Genomic DNA, 17549 nt, shown 5'->3' with positions numbered 1-17549 from the left:
TGGGAATGCTTTGCACTTTCTTCCCAAATTTTCTGAAAATCTGAAATAAAAATATTATCAAAAAAAGAAAAGGAGAAAGAAAGTGCAATTCCCCAGAACATCAGTGAGAACAGCATCTGGAATCTTGTTAAAAATTCAAATTTTCAAGGCCTAGCTCAGACCTCCAGAATCAGAAACGGAGGTTGCAACAACGATTTGTGGCTCTGCTTCTGTGATTCAGAACCCCTGACCCAGCACATCTCTGCTTCCCGGTGCTTCTTGTTTTAGATGAGGCCATGGCCATTTTCTCCAATGTCCAGGAGTGAAGAATCAGGTTAGACCTCAGGTGGCTCCTGATTACCCAGCTGTCACATTCCATGGAGGGCTTCTCTGCTCACCTCTCTGCTTGAGTTATTAGAGTCTGATCTCAGGGGTTCCTTTTCAGACCCATTTGTGCTCAGGTCTTTCACAGCTTTTCCAGACCATGGAGACTGTCTGCCTCGGATCTCCCCAGATGTACAATGTGAACCAACTTTCATGTTTCCAGAGCTTACAGACCAGAGCAGAGTGTGAATTCTCTGGAGACAGTGGTGACCTGGGACAAATTATGTGATCCCTCTGTGCTTGAGTTTCTTCATCTATGATTTGAGAATGATGGAAGAGTATCTACCTCATGGGGTTTTGTAGGGATTATGAATTAGCATCATATGGTATTAATACTATATCTAGCACTCCATCCTAAAGGAGATCAGTCCTGGGTGTTCATTGGAAGGACTGATTGTAGCTGAAACTCCAATACTTTGGCCACCTCATGCGAAGAGCTGACTCATTGGAAAAGACCCTGATGCTGGGAGAGATTGGGGGCAGGAGGAGAAGGGGACAACAGAGGGTGAGATGGCTGGATGGCATCACCCACTCAATGGACATGGGTTTGGGTGTACTCCGGGAGTTGGTGATGGACAGGGAGGCCTGGCGTGCTGCGGTTCATGGGGTTGCAAAGAGTCGGACACGACTGAGCGACTGAAGTGAACTGAACTTAGCACTTAGTGAGAACCCAGTAAACGTGAACTGGTGCAGCTGTTGATGGTGGATGTCCTACCTCTTAAATGTCTCTTCACTTCTCCCAAAACATCCAGGTTTTGTGTGCAAATTAATCAAAGCAGCCGATCAATAAACAATGGGTGAATTGAATGGATGAACTCACCCCATAAAACAGTTTCAAACGCATAGACACCCCTGACTTGTCTTCTAAGGCATCTTGTTTTTTTGGGTCAGGCTGTTGAAAATATTTCATATTGGTTATACAAGGCTGTTAGAATAAAGCTCAAAATTAGATTGGAAAATACACCCTAGGTATGAATTAATCTTACTTCAAGCTTCACCCCCTGCCTTTGTTCTATTATCAATCAGAACACCATTTCAATTTTGATTTAAGACTATTGTCATTCCTGAGATCTTTTAAGAGTTTCTGTTAGGCTGAAAGACAAGATTAGTCAGAAAAGAAGTCCACCTTGGAGACTATTCCAGCGGCAGGTGGGTAAGTGAATAGAGTGGGACCATAGTTCAGATTTTCCTTGTTTGCTCTTTGGAACAGGTTAAATAGAAATGCAACAACTTACATGCCATAAAGAGACAAGCTTGGTTGTTTGGGTTTGTTTTCCAGATGGGCATTAATGTAGTGGATTCTGCAGTATCCGGACTAGGTGGTTGCCCTTATGCAAAAGGTGCTTCTGGGAACGTAGCCACGGAGGATCTGATCTACATGCTTAATGGCCTGGGGGTCAATACGGTAAGGTAACTTAGCATATTTTAATATTCATACATTCCTTGCAGATTGAAATTGGAATGCATCTCAGATTTGGGAAGCAACTTTGAGGTCAAGTTTTACTGCACTTTTGCTCTTTCCTAAAATGCACAGTGGGAAAATACAATAAAAATTCTTGAGGGGGACTTTATAAAAGAACTTATTGCTATAGCTCAATCACCAATAATGCTACCATTTCACTTTTTTTTTTTTTTTTACTGCTTCTTGACTTCCAAAGTACGTTTTCATCCAGTATCTCATTTGATGTCACACGCTTTGTGAGTTAGAGCCTGTCTTTGCTTTTATGATATTTGTTTTTGCTATTTTCTTTTCCTTGGAGGAAAACTGGGATCTTGGTTTTCTCACAGTGACAAGTAGGGCTTCTGGAAGAGTGCCCAGGGCCATTTTAAAATGGCCAATGGAGGAGCAGGGTTTAATAATACTTAGCATGCGAAACATTGGCCGGCAGGAATAGTCTCTTTGCAAGTGGTATCTGAGAAAGTCACAGGCCCTATAACACACATGCTTATTGAAATGATCTACTAATCTCTAAGGCAGAATCTTTTAGGGAAAAGCATAAAAGGCAAAAGCACTGTTCACAGATGGTCAGGAATTCCACATGTTTTCTGAGATGTGCAAATCAGCACCTGGATTCGAGAATGGAGTTGTCCTTCCGTCTCACCTCTCTGCTCCTCCCTCGCTCTTCTGAGAGGCGCTCCTGCCCAGCTGACTCGTCTGTGCGTCAGTCCTTCCCTGCGCTCTCTGTTTCTCAGCTCCATCCCTCCCTCTCCTGCCTTCCCCACCCCTGGAATGGCCTTCCTCCTCCTCGGTTTCACCTGAGAGCGAGGTAAACCACCCTCAGAAACACACTTTCTGCTACTTCCCTGCTGATTCCCCAGGTCCACCTGCTGGGCTCCTCTCCTCCGCATTTCGGTGCCTTTCTCGGAAGCTCCCAGGAGGTTGCAGTACCATCTTCTTTCTGTATTCAGCTCTCCCTGGAGACAGAGAGTTGGCATTATAATGTGTTCATAGGTGCCTGTTGCCTAGAGACGCTCAATCCTGTTCATTGAAAGACTAATATCAGCTGAAACTAAATACCAAAATCTGTTGCCTCTCTTCTCTGGTTAGGAATAGCTATTACTAAGTAGTCTGATCATTTCCATCATTTCTATTAGAGAGGTATGACCATGACAGAACCTGAAAAAAAGCAGAAATATTTCCTCTTTTTTTCCTACTTTATTTTATTGAAGTATAGTTGACTTACAATGCTGTCTTAATTTCTACTCTACAGCAAAGTGGCTCATATATGTATATATATGTGAATATATATATATATATTCACATACACACATTCTTTACCATATTCTTTTCCAATATGGTTTATCACAGGATATTGAATATAGTTCCAAGTAGGACCTTGTTTATCCATTCTGTATATAATAGTTTTCATCTCCTAATCCTAAACTCTCAAGCCATAGAAATCCTTTCTTGAAGATTTATATAACTCGGTTGAACTCAGTTGATGCTTCACATGAGTCAGGCTGTCTGGGTCCAACTGCAAATAAACCATGTTTCCATTTCCAAGAATTTCACAATTTAAGTTATGTTGGGTAGCAACCAACAAACCAAGGTTCTCTGTGGAACCTGTATCACTGGCTCCCATGCCTACGCAATTAGCAAGAGTCACTGATGCGACTTCTGAACTGTTTTGGTTGTTTGTCCCTTCCTTCCTACCCTGGCTGTAACTACATCAGCACAAGTCCTGATATCTTCTGTGGATATTCATCCTCTATCCTGGTCTGTGGGACTTCCCAGGTGGTGCTAGTGGCGAAGAACCGGCCTGCCAATGCAGGAGACATGAGAGATAAAGGTTCGACCCCCTGGGTAGGGACGATCCCCTTGAGAAGTACACGGCAACCGACTCCAGTGTTCTTGCCTAGAGAAGCCCATGGACCGAGGAGCCTGGCAGGCTATAGTTCATAGGGTCACAAAGAGTCAGATGTGTCTGAAGCATCTTGGCACATACTGGTCTGCTGACTTCAGACTGCTTTCAGATTCATTCTCCATGCTGCCGTGGAAGATTTCATCTAAGATACAAATAGGAATATGCCTTGCTTCTGCTTGGGCATGCATCAGTGGATTCCATTTCCTAAAAAGCAGGGCTGTATTCTGTCACACTCTTTGGCCTTTTTTTTCTCTTTTCTAGTCCTTTTGCCCATTCCTTTCCACGCATCCCATGATATGTTTCAGATGTCTGTACTGACGGTGCCTCATGCCTCCTCCTTCTTCTCAAAGACTCATACTCTCTGTACAAGCCTCGGGTCAGGATCTACCCTTCCTGGAACTCTTCCCAGACACACTGCTCTCCGTTCATTCCCATTTCCTTTTCCTCAGTGGGTTGACCACCCTGCAGCTCTGCCTTCGTGGTCATCTGGATGTTTCTCCCAGTGACTTTAGCGGCAGTGCAGGCTTTCCTGTTTAGGGTTCCACATTGCCTGCTTGACCGCAGGCACCCTAAAGACAGAAACTGTATTCTGTGTGAAGTTCTTGAAACTTCATAGTGTATCATAGTACATTAACATATTTAAGCACCTGATTTATTCTGTGTGAAGTTCTTGAAACTTCATAGTGTATCATAGTACATTAACATATATAAGCACCTGATTTAAACGCTGAAATGATTTAAGAATAAATGCCACATTATTTCATAAAGTTATCTTTTCATTGGGCTTCCAGAGTGGCTCAGTGGTAAAGAATCTGCTTGCCAATCCAGAAGCAGGTTTGATCCCTGGGTTGGGAGTATCCCTTAGAGAAGGAAGTGGCAACTCACTCTAGTATTGTTGCTTGGGAAACCCCTGGGCAGAGGACCCCGACAGAGTACAGCCCAGGAGATCGCAAAAGAGTCAGACACGACTTAGTGATGAAAAACAAACAAACAAAAATAATCTGTTCTTTAAGTAAATTGGTTAGAGAAAGGTCAAAACAAAATTCTTCTTTGCTGTGATACCAACCAATCCCACTGCATAATTGCTATAAATGAAATTACTGAAAAGCAAAGAACTTTGATGACTAAAATCTTCTTGTGATCTTTTGTTAGATGTAATTCAGAAATGACAGACATATGTAACTTATTACTTACAAAATTTGCATATCGATGTATTAAGAATGTGAAACCAAACTATGCCTAAAGGGCTTTCTACCCAAAACCATTACAAAACCAAAAACAAGTGTTAGTGTCCTAAAAACAACTTCACAATAAAAAGAAACATGAAAATTATTTACATGTCATTTTACAAATTACTTTTTGGTGATTCTTAAGCAGACGTAAACTGCAAAGAAAACAGTGCTGTAAAAGTTTCTGGAAAGAAGTAACTAGCTGTATTAGAGTTATGATCGCTTTATGATTGCTGGTATGAAAAGCGCCTGTGAGTATTTATGCTTGTTCATTTTCAGAAAACATCGGACTTACATAAATTTTAAAAACTACTGCTTAATAGCAAGGGAGCTTGAGTCAGTTCAGTTTTAAGTCTATGTTGTTTCTAGTCCATGTTGAGGCAAAACGTAGGAGCTTACAAAATGCTCCGTGGGGGCAAATCTCTGGTTAATCTGCCTAACGCTCTGCCCCCCAAGTCCCCGCCAGTGATAGCTCGGTGCGGGCTGGAAACCTCGGTGGTGATCCTTGGCTCCGCCAAGCCCAAGATGAGGAGCCTGCGCTGAACTTGGCCTTCATACCCAACTGCCGATCTGTCATCCACGGATTTACCAAAGCCTTTGTTGATCCTATTTATGCTTCCAGTCAGTACAACCTCTCAGGCAAACAAGTTCCAGATGTGGACTAAATACTACTTCATTTTATTAAACTACCTCTTTCAATTTCATGCCAGCAATAGTGTTTCTGGATGTGGTTAAAAATTATACATACATTCATCATTCCTATGTTTCTTACAGCTTTATCAGGTTTGTTTGTTTATATACTAAGATATACTATGAGATTCCCCTGCCAAATCCTTATCTATAAACTGCTCCAAAGCATTATCATTTTAGTTGCCCTTTACTGATATTTGTTCATTCTTTCTGATTCTACTGTTGTCCTTCATAGAGTTTAGGTACCAGCATAATTACACTGGATTATTCAAGTGTGGTTAGCCTAGGGTCAGATTCAAGATATGTTTTAATAAAGCAGAAAAATTTTAAGTCTACATAATTTATGGAGACAAATGTTGTCCCCCAATCAATAATGAACATTTGTGTGATAATTTTAAATGTTTAAGTAACTACTAATATAATTAAAAGAAATCTGTTTTGTCTTCTTTCTTCCTACCCACCCCCCCCCAACCTGGCGCTGTCATTTTTGTCTCACCAGGGTGTGAATCTTTACAAAGTGATGGAAGCTGGTGACTTCATCTGCAAAGCTGTGAATAAAACTACAAATTCTAAAGTAGCACAAGCCTCATTCAATGCTTGACTTGAATAACTTTGTGACTTAAGTTTGAGAAGCTCCATTTCAGCTACAGATATGCATCTGAAAATCATTACTGTCAACTCGTTCTGAAATGTGGAGTAATAGACAAAAGTGGGGGGAAAAAAGAGAGATACTTTGAAAAAGGGTATCACTGGATGGATTATGAAGTGGACGGGAAGATATACCAGTCATCAGGTAAATTGCAAACCAAGGCTAAATAATAAAATTTGCAGACGTCCTTTGAACTTGTAGAAAAGTCTACTCTTCTGCTCTTACAGAAATAACTTTTTAATTTAGTCGACGTGCAAATTGACTTCAGATTTCCCTAAGTATCAAATACTGTGTTAATACTTAATCAAGCTGGCTTAGCACAGCGTACATTTCGTCAGTAGTTTATGAGCCCCCGTGTGCTGTGCAAAGTGTGTGGCCTCCGTATTATGCATTATATGCCTCTGGATCTCAACTTTGCATTTGCCAAGTCAGTTAAATTATGGACCAAGCGCCAAATCTCCATCTGACCCCACATAATTTTTAGCAATAGAACTTTTATATTTCAAGTATGCTAACATCTGTTAACTATTTCAGTGACTTTATCTTGTTCCAAGAGGCTGTGGTCAATGGCCAGATGCCACATCCTGGAAACATATTACCTCCTGTGCTTGTCACATGCATCCAGTTTGCCATGCTTTCCCTTTCATCAGTTGTAGTAAAAACCAGCAGAGTGTTGCTCAGCTATTGAGAAACAAAAGGTACAACTTTCACCCCAATGTCTAAGTTGCAGTGATGAGAATACAGAGATACGTGTACCATAATCCACTTTTATCATTTTCAGCTCACTTCGAAGTTGTCCAAGGAATGTCACCATGATGCTAAGAATATTAATGCAGTTATTAATTTGTGAAAACAGACCTTTTCCATTGATTCAGGGTAGTTTGATTAAATCACATCTGTTTGGGAGGATTGACATTTTATGGTTATTTTTAATGTTGAAGTGGCTGAAATTTTATCTTTTGTAATAACATTGCCAGGAATAGCAAATATATATCCAAGTTGAGAAGAGGCACAGGAGGGCTGTGTTAAGAAAAATTTACTTCTATTACCTATGCAAATCATATGGGGGCAGTATTATTCCATGTGGATCTAAATTGTCAGTATTTTTATTAATATTTATGTAGACTTTCCAATGATACTGGGTGATCTGATCTTTGAATACATTTGAATAGAACTTGAGATATGAAAGTGAGCATTGTGGGCTTTCTATTAAATATTCATCAAAACCACAGGAATAAAAAGAAATTCAAGAAAATAAGAGAATTGCTGATTACTACTGTGTTAACTTTAAGGATACATAATTTCAATAAAAGGATTGCAAAGGGAACTATTGGAAATTGACAGAAACTAAGTTTCCATGGCTTAGGTTGTGATGGGTGATATAGCAGGAGCTTGTCATCAGAGCTGAGTGACCCTTTGCATTTGGGTTAGTGCTGGCACATGGGGAGTGCAGAGAGCAAACAGAATTGCATCTCTTTATGGATCTGTTACATTGTCTCTCTCCAGGAGGAGCTTGGTGCTGGGCGTGGGGGCAGGAATGTGCACCGCTGGTGCACAGTGGAATACCTCCCTTCCCATCTTCTGAGGAGACTGACTTTTCCTCTCTCTTATGCAGCTGTGGAGTTCTTAGTTTTGTGATATTTGGGAAAAGCATCAGTTTATGCAGACTGCTTATAGAAACAGTGAAGGGCAAAACTTGGCAGTTTAGAAATGAGAACCACCACAGACTCTTCAAAAGGCAGAGCGAGTCGTCAGAACCCCAGGCGCAGCCTAGCACACACGTGCACTGCATATACAGCGGTCCACCTATTCGTGCCCCGGAGCACCTCAGAGCTTCCTAACTGCCACACCACAGGAGAAGTTTGTGCTTTAGGTGTTTGTTATCCTTTCTTCACCAAAACCATCTAAACCCTTCTCTTAACTTAAGGAGAGTTTCTTCTGGTTTTGGGGGGGTGGGGATCACATAATCAAATAAAACGGCCTGAATTCCAGAGGCAGAATCCCCCCCAAAGCTATATTTCCACTAACTAGGAAAGTTTGGAATCACTGAAGGACCTACCCAAACAACCTACCCATACATAAACCCACACCAGGGTAGCCCTGGGGAAAGGCTTAGGAACGGCAAAGCAATTATGAAGTACATTTAGAAGTAACCTTTTATGACATCTGCCCTTTAAGACTACTGTAAAAAGTAGACATTTTCTAAATTCTGAATTCATGAAATTCATAAAGCAAAGAAAAGGAAACTTGATGAGAAAATTGAGAATGCCCTTTTATACTGTTTCTTCTGATCCCTATAACAGTTAATAAATACCCCTTTAGCTGCATTTCTATGGCTATTCATTTCTATATGTGTGCATGAACTTTAGACATGTAACAGGATACTTAGCATTGAATACATAAGCCACCAATATCCCTATCAAAGCCGTAAAGGAGAGATAAAATAAAGCTGGGACCCCTCCAGAAATCTACATTAAATAGGCATATGAAAAACTGCCGTGAATACTCATAATCATCTGCAAAGTGCTTTTTGGACCAGAAGATAGAAGTTTTATGCTTGTGTGGGGCAGGTCTAAGAGTTAAAAGGATAGTTTTGGAGGTATAGAGCTAGGGAAGAATGGGTAAGCTAGGGAGGAAGGGAGAGAGGAGGGGTACAGAATGGAGTGCGGGAGGAGGGTGAGAAGAGAGGGAGGGAAAGAGAGGGTTGAGAAACTACTCGCACCCTGCCTTTGGGCAGCTCCAGTGGCAGTCACCTCCTGCTCTGGTAGAAGCATCAACTAGGCTGCTTTAAACTGCAGACAATAGAAAACCAACTTATTAGAAAAGACCCCGGTAATGGGAAAGATTGAGGGCAGGAAAAGGGACTGACGGAGGATGAGATCGTTGGGTGGCATCATCAACACAATGGATGTGAGTTTGACCAAACTCTGGGAGATAGTGAAGAACGGGGAAGCCTTGCATGCTGCAGTCCATGGGGTCACAAAGAATTGGACATGACCTAGCAACTGAAAAACAAGAAAAGCAATAGAAGACTTGAACTCCACAGGCTTAATCTCAAATATCTCAGAATTACTGCTTTTCCACCATCATTTAGCTTGGAGATGCAATTATGTTGCAAGATAAGAGTTTCTGCCCATTTCCCTGTTGACACCTTCAGGCTCCTCCTCCTCTGAGTTGCAAAGTAGTGGTAGCATTTCTGAGTCACACCGTCCCCATAGGACTCCGCCTCTGCTGAGGGCTTTTGCTTCTGGAACGCCTGGTTTTAATCAATGAGGGGCATTTCCCCCATCCCACCCCAAACTTTCTCTCCTGTTTCACTGGGCAGAACATCATCACGTGCCCATCCCTTAGCTCCTTACTTACTTACATGAGGAGTAGACCGTGAGGATAGACCAGCCAAGGTCATGGGTGACCTAGAGTGGGTCTGTGCAGTGGTTCAGAAGATGACCCCATAGTAGCAGTGTCCTGGTGAGAAAGGGTAGGAGAATGGAAGCAGAAGACCTAACACCTCTGAAGAAGGAGCCATATCCAAGTTCTCTGAGACAGGAGGAAAGGATGGAAATAGCAAAAGCTTTGAATGTGCAAAGAGTAGGTTTTAAGGGGAAAGTTGTCCATCGTGCTAATTGGTCTCTACATTTTTTTTTTTTTTTTCAGGAAAGTAGGAAGTGAGGTCTGCGAGCATTACAAGTGAGGGTGGAGGAAAGGCTTGAGAAGAATGGTAATCTGTGAAACCCACCCAAAGCAGTATTAGAGGTTCACATACTCTTTAAAAAAAAAGGTACAGATGAATTTATTTACAAAACAGACACAGACACAGAGAACAAACCTGTGGCTCCCAGAGGGGAAACTGGGGCAGGGGGAGGGATAAACTAAGAGTTTGGGATTTGCAGATGTACACTCCCATTTATGAAATAAACAGCAACGATTTACTGCATAGTCCAGGGAACTATACAATGTTCTTTCCCATTATAGGTTACTGTTCAGGGTCTGGTAGTAACCTATAAGAGGAAAGACTAGAATAAAAAGAATATAGATATATACATAAAACTGAATCAGTTTGCTGTACACTGGAAGCTTCAATATTGTAAATCAGCTATACTTCAGGTACAGCTGAAGAAGTCAGCTTACTTTATAACAGTTTCCAGGGGCGCTTGTGTGCTGAGTCTCAGGCCGCTTCTTGGTCCTCTACCTATACAGCTCTGCGTTCCACGCGCTTCCCCCTCTCTTTGAAGCACTTCTTGATTTCTGGGGTCCTGCTGTCTTCCGGCACCTACTATATCCTTGATCCCAGGTCCTACCACATCTTTCATTTTGGTCTGTTCCTTCTCTCTGTTGTGTTTAACTGGAGACTTACAAATGCAAAACTGGTCACAGCTCCTGTCCTTGCCCAAATGCCTTCCATGGCCAGCAGGGTTGTCATCGCCTGGGTTTTTTTGGGAAATGCAGACTGTGGGGCTCCACTGCAGACCAACTGCATCACTATCTGCCTTAAAATTTTTTAACTTGATGTGTATTTTCATTTTTATTCAGTTCATGAACTTTCCTTTCTTTCTTTCTCTCTCTCTCTCTTTTTTTTTTTTTTTTTTTTTTTGGTTATGAGGCATGTGGGATCTTAGTTGCCTGACCAGAGATCAAATATGCAACCCCTGAAGCAGAAGCATGGCATCTCAACCACTGGACTTCTGGGGAAGTCCCATCATCTGCATTTTTAACAAGATCTTTACAGGACTCATATGCTTGTTAAAATTTGAGAAACACTTGCCAGTTTAACACTTCCTCCTGGGCATCAAAAGCTTCATGTATTCAAAGTACCTTGTAGCACTTGCCTCTGTGTGTTGTGTCCTAGCCTGTTGTCTTTTCTCTGCTCCTGGAACAAGTTAGCCTGGGGCCTATTGCAGGTCCTTTACCTGGTTATTCTCTCTGCCAGTCTTTCCCGTTTGTAACTTCTGGGCATTCAGGTACCAACAGCATAAATATCACCTCCTTAGTGAGTTTCCCCAGACAACTCAGTCTAAAGTAACGCCTCAGATACTCTCTATGACATTGTGTTGCATTTTCCTTTTCATTATATAATATTTAAATTTTATTTATTTATTTTATTTCTTTGCTCAACAGAATGCATCTTCCAAGAGAGCAGGGGATTTTCTGTGTTCAGCATTCTTAGTTTCTTATGGCTTGGTGTGATAGCTATCTAATACATGGTGGTTAGGAGGAAAAATAAAAATGAGTTCATTTCAAACAAGAAGAAGGGAAGTATGCAACACAAATATCACATTTCCTGCCACCTTCCTTCCCTTGACTCTTGTTTCTCAGCAAGATCCAACTGAACAGGCTCATCATGATTTCTCCAGGATACTTGGATTGGAGACAGATTTCACCAATTTCCTATACGTGATATCCCTCAAGCTTATTATAAGAGCATATTAAACTGAGTACTATGGACTGCTATAATGGAAGATTAAAAATAACACATCAGTTGTGGGAAGGAGACCCTGACCCAATGTTCAGCCCTTGGAGAGAGGAGGTATCCTGGACTTATTGTCCATCCATCTGTCGTGAGTTGTCCTTGACATCATCTGATCTATTACTCTGCAGCTATGAAACCTCAGTGAACTTAACAATCCCTTTAAACCTTACTTCACACCTTGCTTCCTTTATGTATAAAACTTGCATGATAATGGTCCTTATTTAGACAACTGTTGGAAGGGCTTCATGAAATAATGCTTTTAAGTGTTTGGCAAAGTGCCAGAAAGTGGTCAATAAACGTTGACTATCATCTTTTTTATTGCCCCTTTCTATTTCACTGCCCTGGAGTGGGACTCCTTCTCCCTTAGGAGTGGTTCAGCCCCCAGGAAGGCTCTCTTAAAAGGTCATCCTGTATTCTGTTCCATGTAAAGGTGCATTGTCTTAAAGGGCTCGTTGTGATCCTGAAAGAGATAACTCACTATGAAACCCCATAAATATGTAATCTTAAATTGGCACCAAAGCTCCATGCTTGGCTTATTACACTGCATCATTGAACTATGCTTCTGAGCTGACTTTTCTGTATTTCACAGGACTGTAAATTCCCATTGGAACTTACTGTGAGACTTTTACTGAGTAACCCTGTCTAAAGAACATCATAACAGCCTTACTCTCCAGATCCTGTATCGCCAAAATTCAGAAATTTCATGAATATTAGGCACTTATTCCTACTCTTTTTGTGGTTGCATGAGTGGATTGCTCTCTACTGCCACATTGGAGTGTTCTCTTGGTGGGTTATCAAGTTAGGCAGACTTCTCTTTTCTTCTTGTTCTACAGAATATGCTTCCATTATGAAGCCGTGAGCTTCTTGAAGAAGACTATTCTTTTGTTCCATGAGAGCCACCCATCCTCTGACCTGAGCCATAGTATTAAGTTTATGTGGCTTAGGGAAGGGCTGATCCACTTCTAGGAATTGAGTGGTAATATCACAAAAATTCTGACAACTGCTTCATCTGAAATTTCTACAGCTGGCTCTTTAAGGTCATTGGTAAAGTAGACAGACAACATGCAGTAGGTAACTGGACCATTATCCTGGGTTGTTGAATCTTGAAGAGCTGTCTCTCAATCAAAAGTTTTCACAGTGGCCCCTCTATCTACTCATGATGCTAATGTATTGGATTGTTGGACAGATATTCTGGAAGCTTTCTGAGAAGCCAGAGGCATCACAAAGAAGAGAAACACTAGCTGCCTTGCTTTTCCCCCCAGGAACTTCATCCAGATGTAATTGGATCATCTGGGAGTCAACTGACTAAATTCATATTCTGAATGTGTGTGTGTGTTCCAAAAGGAGAGAGGAAGCAATGAAATTCGAATGCAAGTGCCTGGTTCCTTCTTTTTTTTTTTTGTTTCTCTGTTTGTCTGTTTCTCTCCCTCTTTCTTTCTTCCTTCCCGCCCCTCTTTCTTTCCTTCCCATTTTCTTTCTCTCTTCCTTCCTCCTTCCCTTCCTTCCTTTGTCTCTCTCTTGATTTTTGAAAATAGTTTGTTTAGAAATATTTTCATTATTTTATTTATTTTTGTAAAAAACAATGTATGTCCCCATAAACACCCTGTCTTCTCACTCTAACACAGCATGTTACTTAGTCTAAAAATCTTCCAGCAAGAACCCCAGTAGATTTATTTTTAAAATTAATTTGCTAAAAATTTAAAAATCCAATTTCTTTTGGTAAGCTTGTGAGAACAACTGATTTACATACATATGTGCACACATATACACATGGCAGCCACAGATTAATGCATTTCATTAAAACCTTTTTTATGGAATTAGTGGATGAGATTACGACCTTAGTCATGGTTTTGTAAGTTTAGTCCCAGGCACATTTATATTTCAAATCACATATCTTTCATAGCTTTCTTTTTCTTTCAGCTTCAAAGTGTATTCTGTTCCATGTCAAGGGTGCATTGTACAATGAGACAATTTGATGCACTGATATAGTACAAAATGATTACTACCATAGTGTTAGTTAACAGGTCCACCATGTCACAGAATTAACCATTACCTTTTGTGATGAAAACATTTCCAATCTGCTCTCTTAGAAGATTCAAGTATATAATACATTATTATTAACCATAATCACCATAATAGAATGGTGGTTAACAGGGGCTGAGGATAGTGCAAAAGGGAAGATGTTGGTCAGAGTCCAAGCTTCCAGTTATAAAATGAATACATGCTGGGGGATCTTACAGCAGCTCTGAATTTTTACATTTGTACAAAGGGGGGAAAAATGTTATCTGTGGAGTTCTCTTTGAAAAAACAGTATGTCTTAAGTTTATCAACTCAAGATCTTCACAGATGTTGAGGAGCAGGGGCGCTCAGGCTAGAATAGTGGGCAGTGAGAAAGGAGGGAGAATGATGTGATGACACATGTTAGGAGCGTGAGTGGGGACGGATGTGTTCTGCAAGGAGTCTGTGCACACACAGAAAGGATGGTGTGCAGCGCACTGCTAGGCTTTCAGTCTGCCTCTATCTCCTGGCCTTATACCACTCTGGTGACTGCAGGCTCTTCCCTGGACCCACGGCATTCTGCAGAAGTGTCTCCCATTACTACACATTATGTGCAGGCAAGGTTGTCCTCCAGATTTGTAGTTTGGGAACATCATGCATTGGTGTCAATGATATTGTAATTTCAAAGCTGGAATAACATTGAATCTCTTCCATATTAAAAAACTAAATTTTGTTAATCTACAATCACATTCAGTTTTTATATTATGCTATTCCCTAGCACAGTAAAGCTCAAAGCCATTCACCCCTTCCTTCCACAAACCATTTTCAGACTGCTTGAATATATTTCTTGATCCTCTCAGAAAGACCCTCTATTGGAAATTATAATATGTAGGAATTCAGCTGGGCAGAGGAAAGTGAAAGTGAAACTTGTTCAGTCATGTCCAACTCTCTGTGACCCTATGGACTGTGAATTCTCCAGGCCAGAATTCTGGAGTGGGTAGCCATTCCCTCCTCCAGGGGATCTTCCCAACCCAGGGATCAAACCCAGGTCTCCCACATTGCAGGTGGATTCTTTACCAGCTGAGCCACAGGGAAGCCCAATAATACTGGAGTAGTAGGTAGCCTATCCCTTCTCCAGCAGAATTTCCTGACCCAGGAATTGAACCAGTGTCTCCTCATTGCAGGCGGATTCTTTATCAACTGAGCTATCAGGGAAGCCCAGTTGAGCAAATACTTGGGAATTATGTTTAGAGCCTCCAACTTATACACAGAGGTGCTCAGTAATAAAACGTAGTAGTCACTCTTTGCATCTGTGTATTTATTTGGCAAAAAGAAGGCAGAGATTTAAAAAGAACTAGGTTGCTTAACAGGAATTAATTTTACCATGTGATATGTCATTATTCCAATAAAGATTCCTTAAACAATACTCAGTTCCTTAGGTCTGAATTAAAATATATATTAAAAAAAGAGAAGAGGTATATTCCCTCCTCCCTATTGTCTGCCTGTTAAGGAATATTTGTAATGAGAATCATATTTTTTTTAATTTAATTACCTTGATGTTCTTGTAATGTGAGAATTATTGCCTATCACTTGATCTTCTCCTGGAAGCAAGGGGCTGAAGTAACTAACGCAAGAGAAAATGGTTGTCTCTTTGGATCTGGATATTGTGTCTGTGAATCAGAGGGTAAAATGGTAAGATCTGTCCCAGGAAACAAATAGGGTAGAGTAACAATATAGAGGGCTTCCCAGGTGGCACTAGTGGTGAAGAACCTGCCTGCCAGTGCAGGAGACATGAGAGGCAGGTTCAGTCCCTGGGTCAGGAGTCCCCTGGAGAAGGGAATGGCTGCCGACTCCAGGATTCTTGCCTGGAGAATCCCATGGACAGAGCAGCCTGGTGGGCTAGTCCATGGGGTCTCAAAGAGTCAGACGCAACTGAAGCGACTTAGCAGCAGCAGCAGCATGAATGCTAAATGGTGAAAATTCAACATGACTTTGTTGCTGTCCTGCTTTGCGGTGGATGATGAACTAAATACAGAAGAATCTGAAAGACTATGCTTGGAGAACAGCAAGAAAAAAAAATTATATTTAGCATTTACTTGACTCTGAGAAACGTTTAGTAGACTTCGTGTTATGCAGGGTTCACCCTAGGAGATTAAGAACAGTTGAATCATCTGACACAAACTGAATTTATGTATTTGAGAAGAAGAACTTCTATCAGCCCTGGTTTACATAGCCTTAAGTTAAAGTTCTGTGCCTTGTTTTCTAGAAACATCATTTAGAGAAATGAAATATGTCTTTAAATGTCTCTGTGACCCTCAAAGCACCTAAAACAGTGTCCATAAACTGCTGTTGTTAAGTTATTTATTTATATGATGTTATTTTTGTCAGCATGTAGGACTTTTTCGGGAATACTGGTCTTATTCTGGACAATGAGCTGTATTAGAGGTTTTCAAATCTACAGCCCTTTGTAGAATCATGTCAAGGTGAACCAATACCAAGTGCTGAGAATGGAATTAATAAGAGTTTTATTGATTCAAGGTGCTTTGCACCAGCTGTCAGACACAGACCAGAGTCCTTAGCTATTCTTCACTCTGAATTCATAAAGAATAGCATCCCCATAGGACAATTTTAATTGGAAGCATATTTTTCCTCCATAAAGAAAACTCAGGGTCACAACAGGTAACCTGAAAGATTGTTCCACCATATGTTATTCCCAGAAAATATATTCCCCCAAATATCATGATACACAAGGGGCGAAGATTACATAAGTCTTAAGATAAACTTCCCATCAAGTCAGTTTACCATAGACTGAATGGTTGGGTTACAAATGAAGGCAAGGCGCAATTTAGACTCTGGTCTACATTAGGACAATGAAAATTATGTTATCCACCTGTTTGAGTGCCTGTTCCTTTTATGCTAAACTTCATAGTATGTGTGCTTCAAGATATTCAAGGATGGACATAATATATGGTTATATATTCTGGAAACCAGAAAAGGTAAGGTTTTTTATTATAGCAAACTTAAATTTATAGTCCTGTTTATTTTCTGAGACTTTAAAAAAGTCTATTAGTAACACAATTTTAGTTCTCATGAGGAGAAGAAGAAATTTTAGCAAAAGTTGTTTTTCTACATTAATGTTTACTTGTAAGTACATGTGAAGTCATTTTTGAATGCTGATGTGTAATCAATTAAGTACTAAATATAATTCTTTTTAAATTTCATGAGGAAATCTGTTTAAATTTTAAGCCTTTGAAAATAGATTCAAGATATAGGTTTTTATTTCTGATAAAAAATGTTTCCAAATCCCCCCTATATAATTGCCTGGGCATGAATAGTTATCATCAAGACTCCAAATGCCTACATTCTATTATATACTATGAATTAATTATAATAGATCTTAGTTTGGGAAGCTGTTAACAAAGTAGCATAGACTAAGTGATGTATAAGGAACAGAAATTTATTTCTCACAGGTCTGGAGGCTGAAAGTGTGAGATGTGAGCACTGGTGTGTTGGATTCTGGTGGAAAACCCCCAGGCTTCTTGCCCTGTCCTCCCATTGTTCAGTTGCCAAGTCATGTCCGACTGTCTGAGACCCCATGGACTGCAGCATGCCAGGCTTCCCTGTCCTTCACTATCTCCCTGAGTCTGTTCAAACTCATGTCCATTGAGTCAGTGATGCCAGTTAACCATAATCCTCTGTCGTCCCCTTCTCCTCTTGCTCTCAATCTTCCCCAGCATCAGAGTCTTTTCCAGTGAATCAGCTCTTCACATCAGGTCGCCAAAGTATTG

The 17549-nt window shown here is 40.7% G+C and overlaps 1 protein-coding gene across 4 annotated transcripts in view; it reads left to right on the top strand.

Moving 5' to 3' along the window:
* HMGCLL1 (3-hydroxy-3-methylglutaryl-CoA lyase like 1) overlaps positions 1 to 8623 on the top strand; it is a 183032-nt gene extending 174409 nt beyond the window's left edge. For all 4 annotated transcript variants that reach the window (XM_020878263.2, XM_020878262.2, XM_070456698.1 and 1 more), the window contains 2 exons: positions 1643 to 1768; positions 6147 to 8623. In XM_020878263.2, the coding sequence (XP_020733922.1) occupies positions 1643 to 1768; positions 6147 to 6248 (228 nt within the window). In that variant the 3' untranslated portion in view covers positions 6249 to 8623. The remainder of the gene's footprint in view (positions 1 to 1642; positions 1769 to 6146) is intronic.
* Positions 8624 to 17549: the final 8926 nt, after the last annotated feature.

This window comes from Odocoileus virginianus, chromosome 27, assembly GCF_023699985.2.
Source record: "Odocoileus virginianus isolate 20LAN1187 ecotype Illinois chromosome 27, Ovbor_1.2, whole genome shotgun sequence".
In the NCBI taxonomy this organism is placed as follows: domain Eukaryota; kingdom Metazoa; phylum Chordata; class Mammalia; order Artiodactyla; family Cervidae; genus Odocoileus; species Odocoileus virginianus.
The sequence above is the reverse complement of the archived record's forward strand: the minus strand, read 5'-3'. Positions and strand labels throughout refer to the sequence as shown.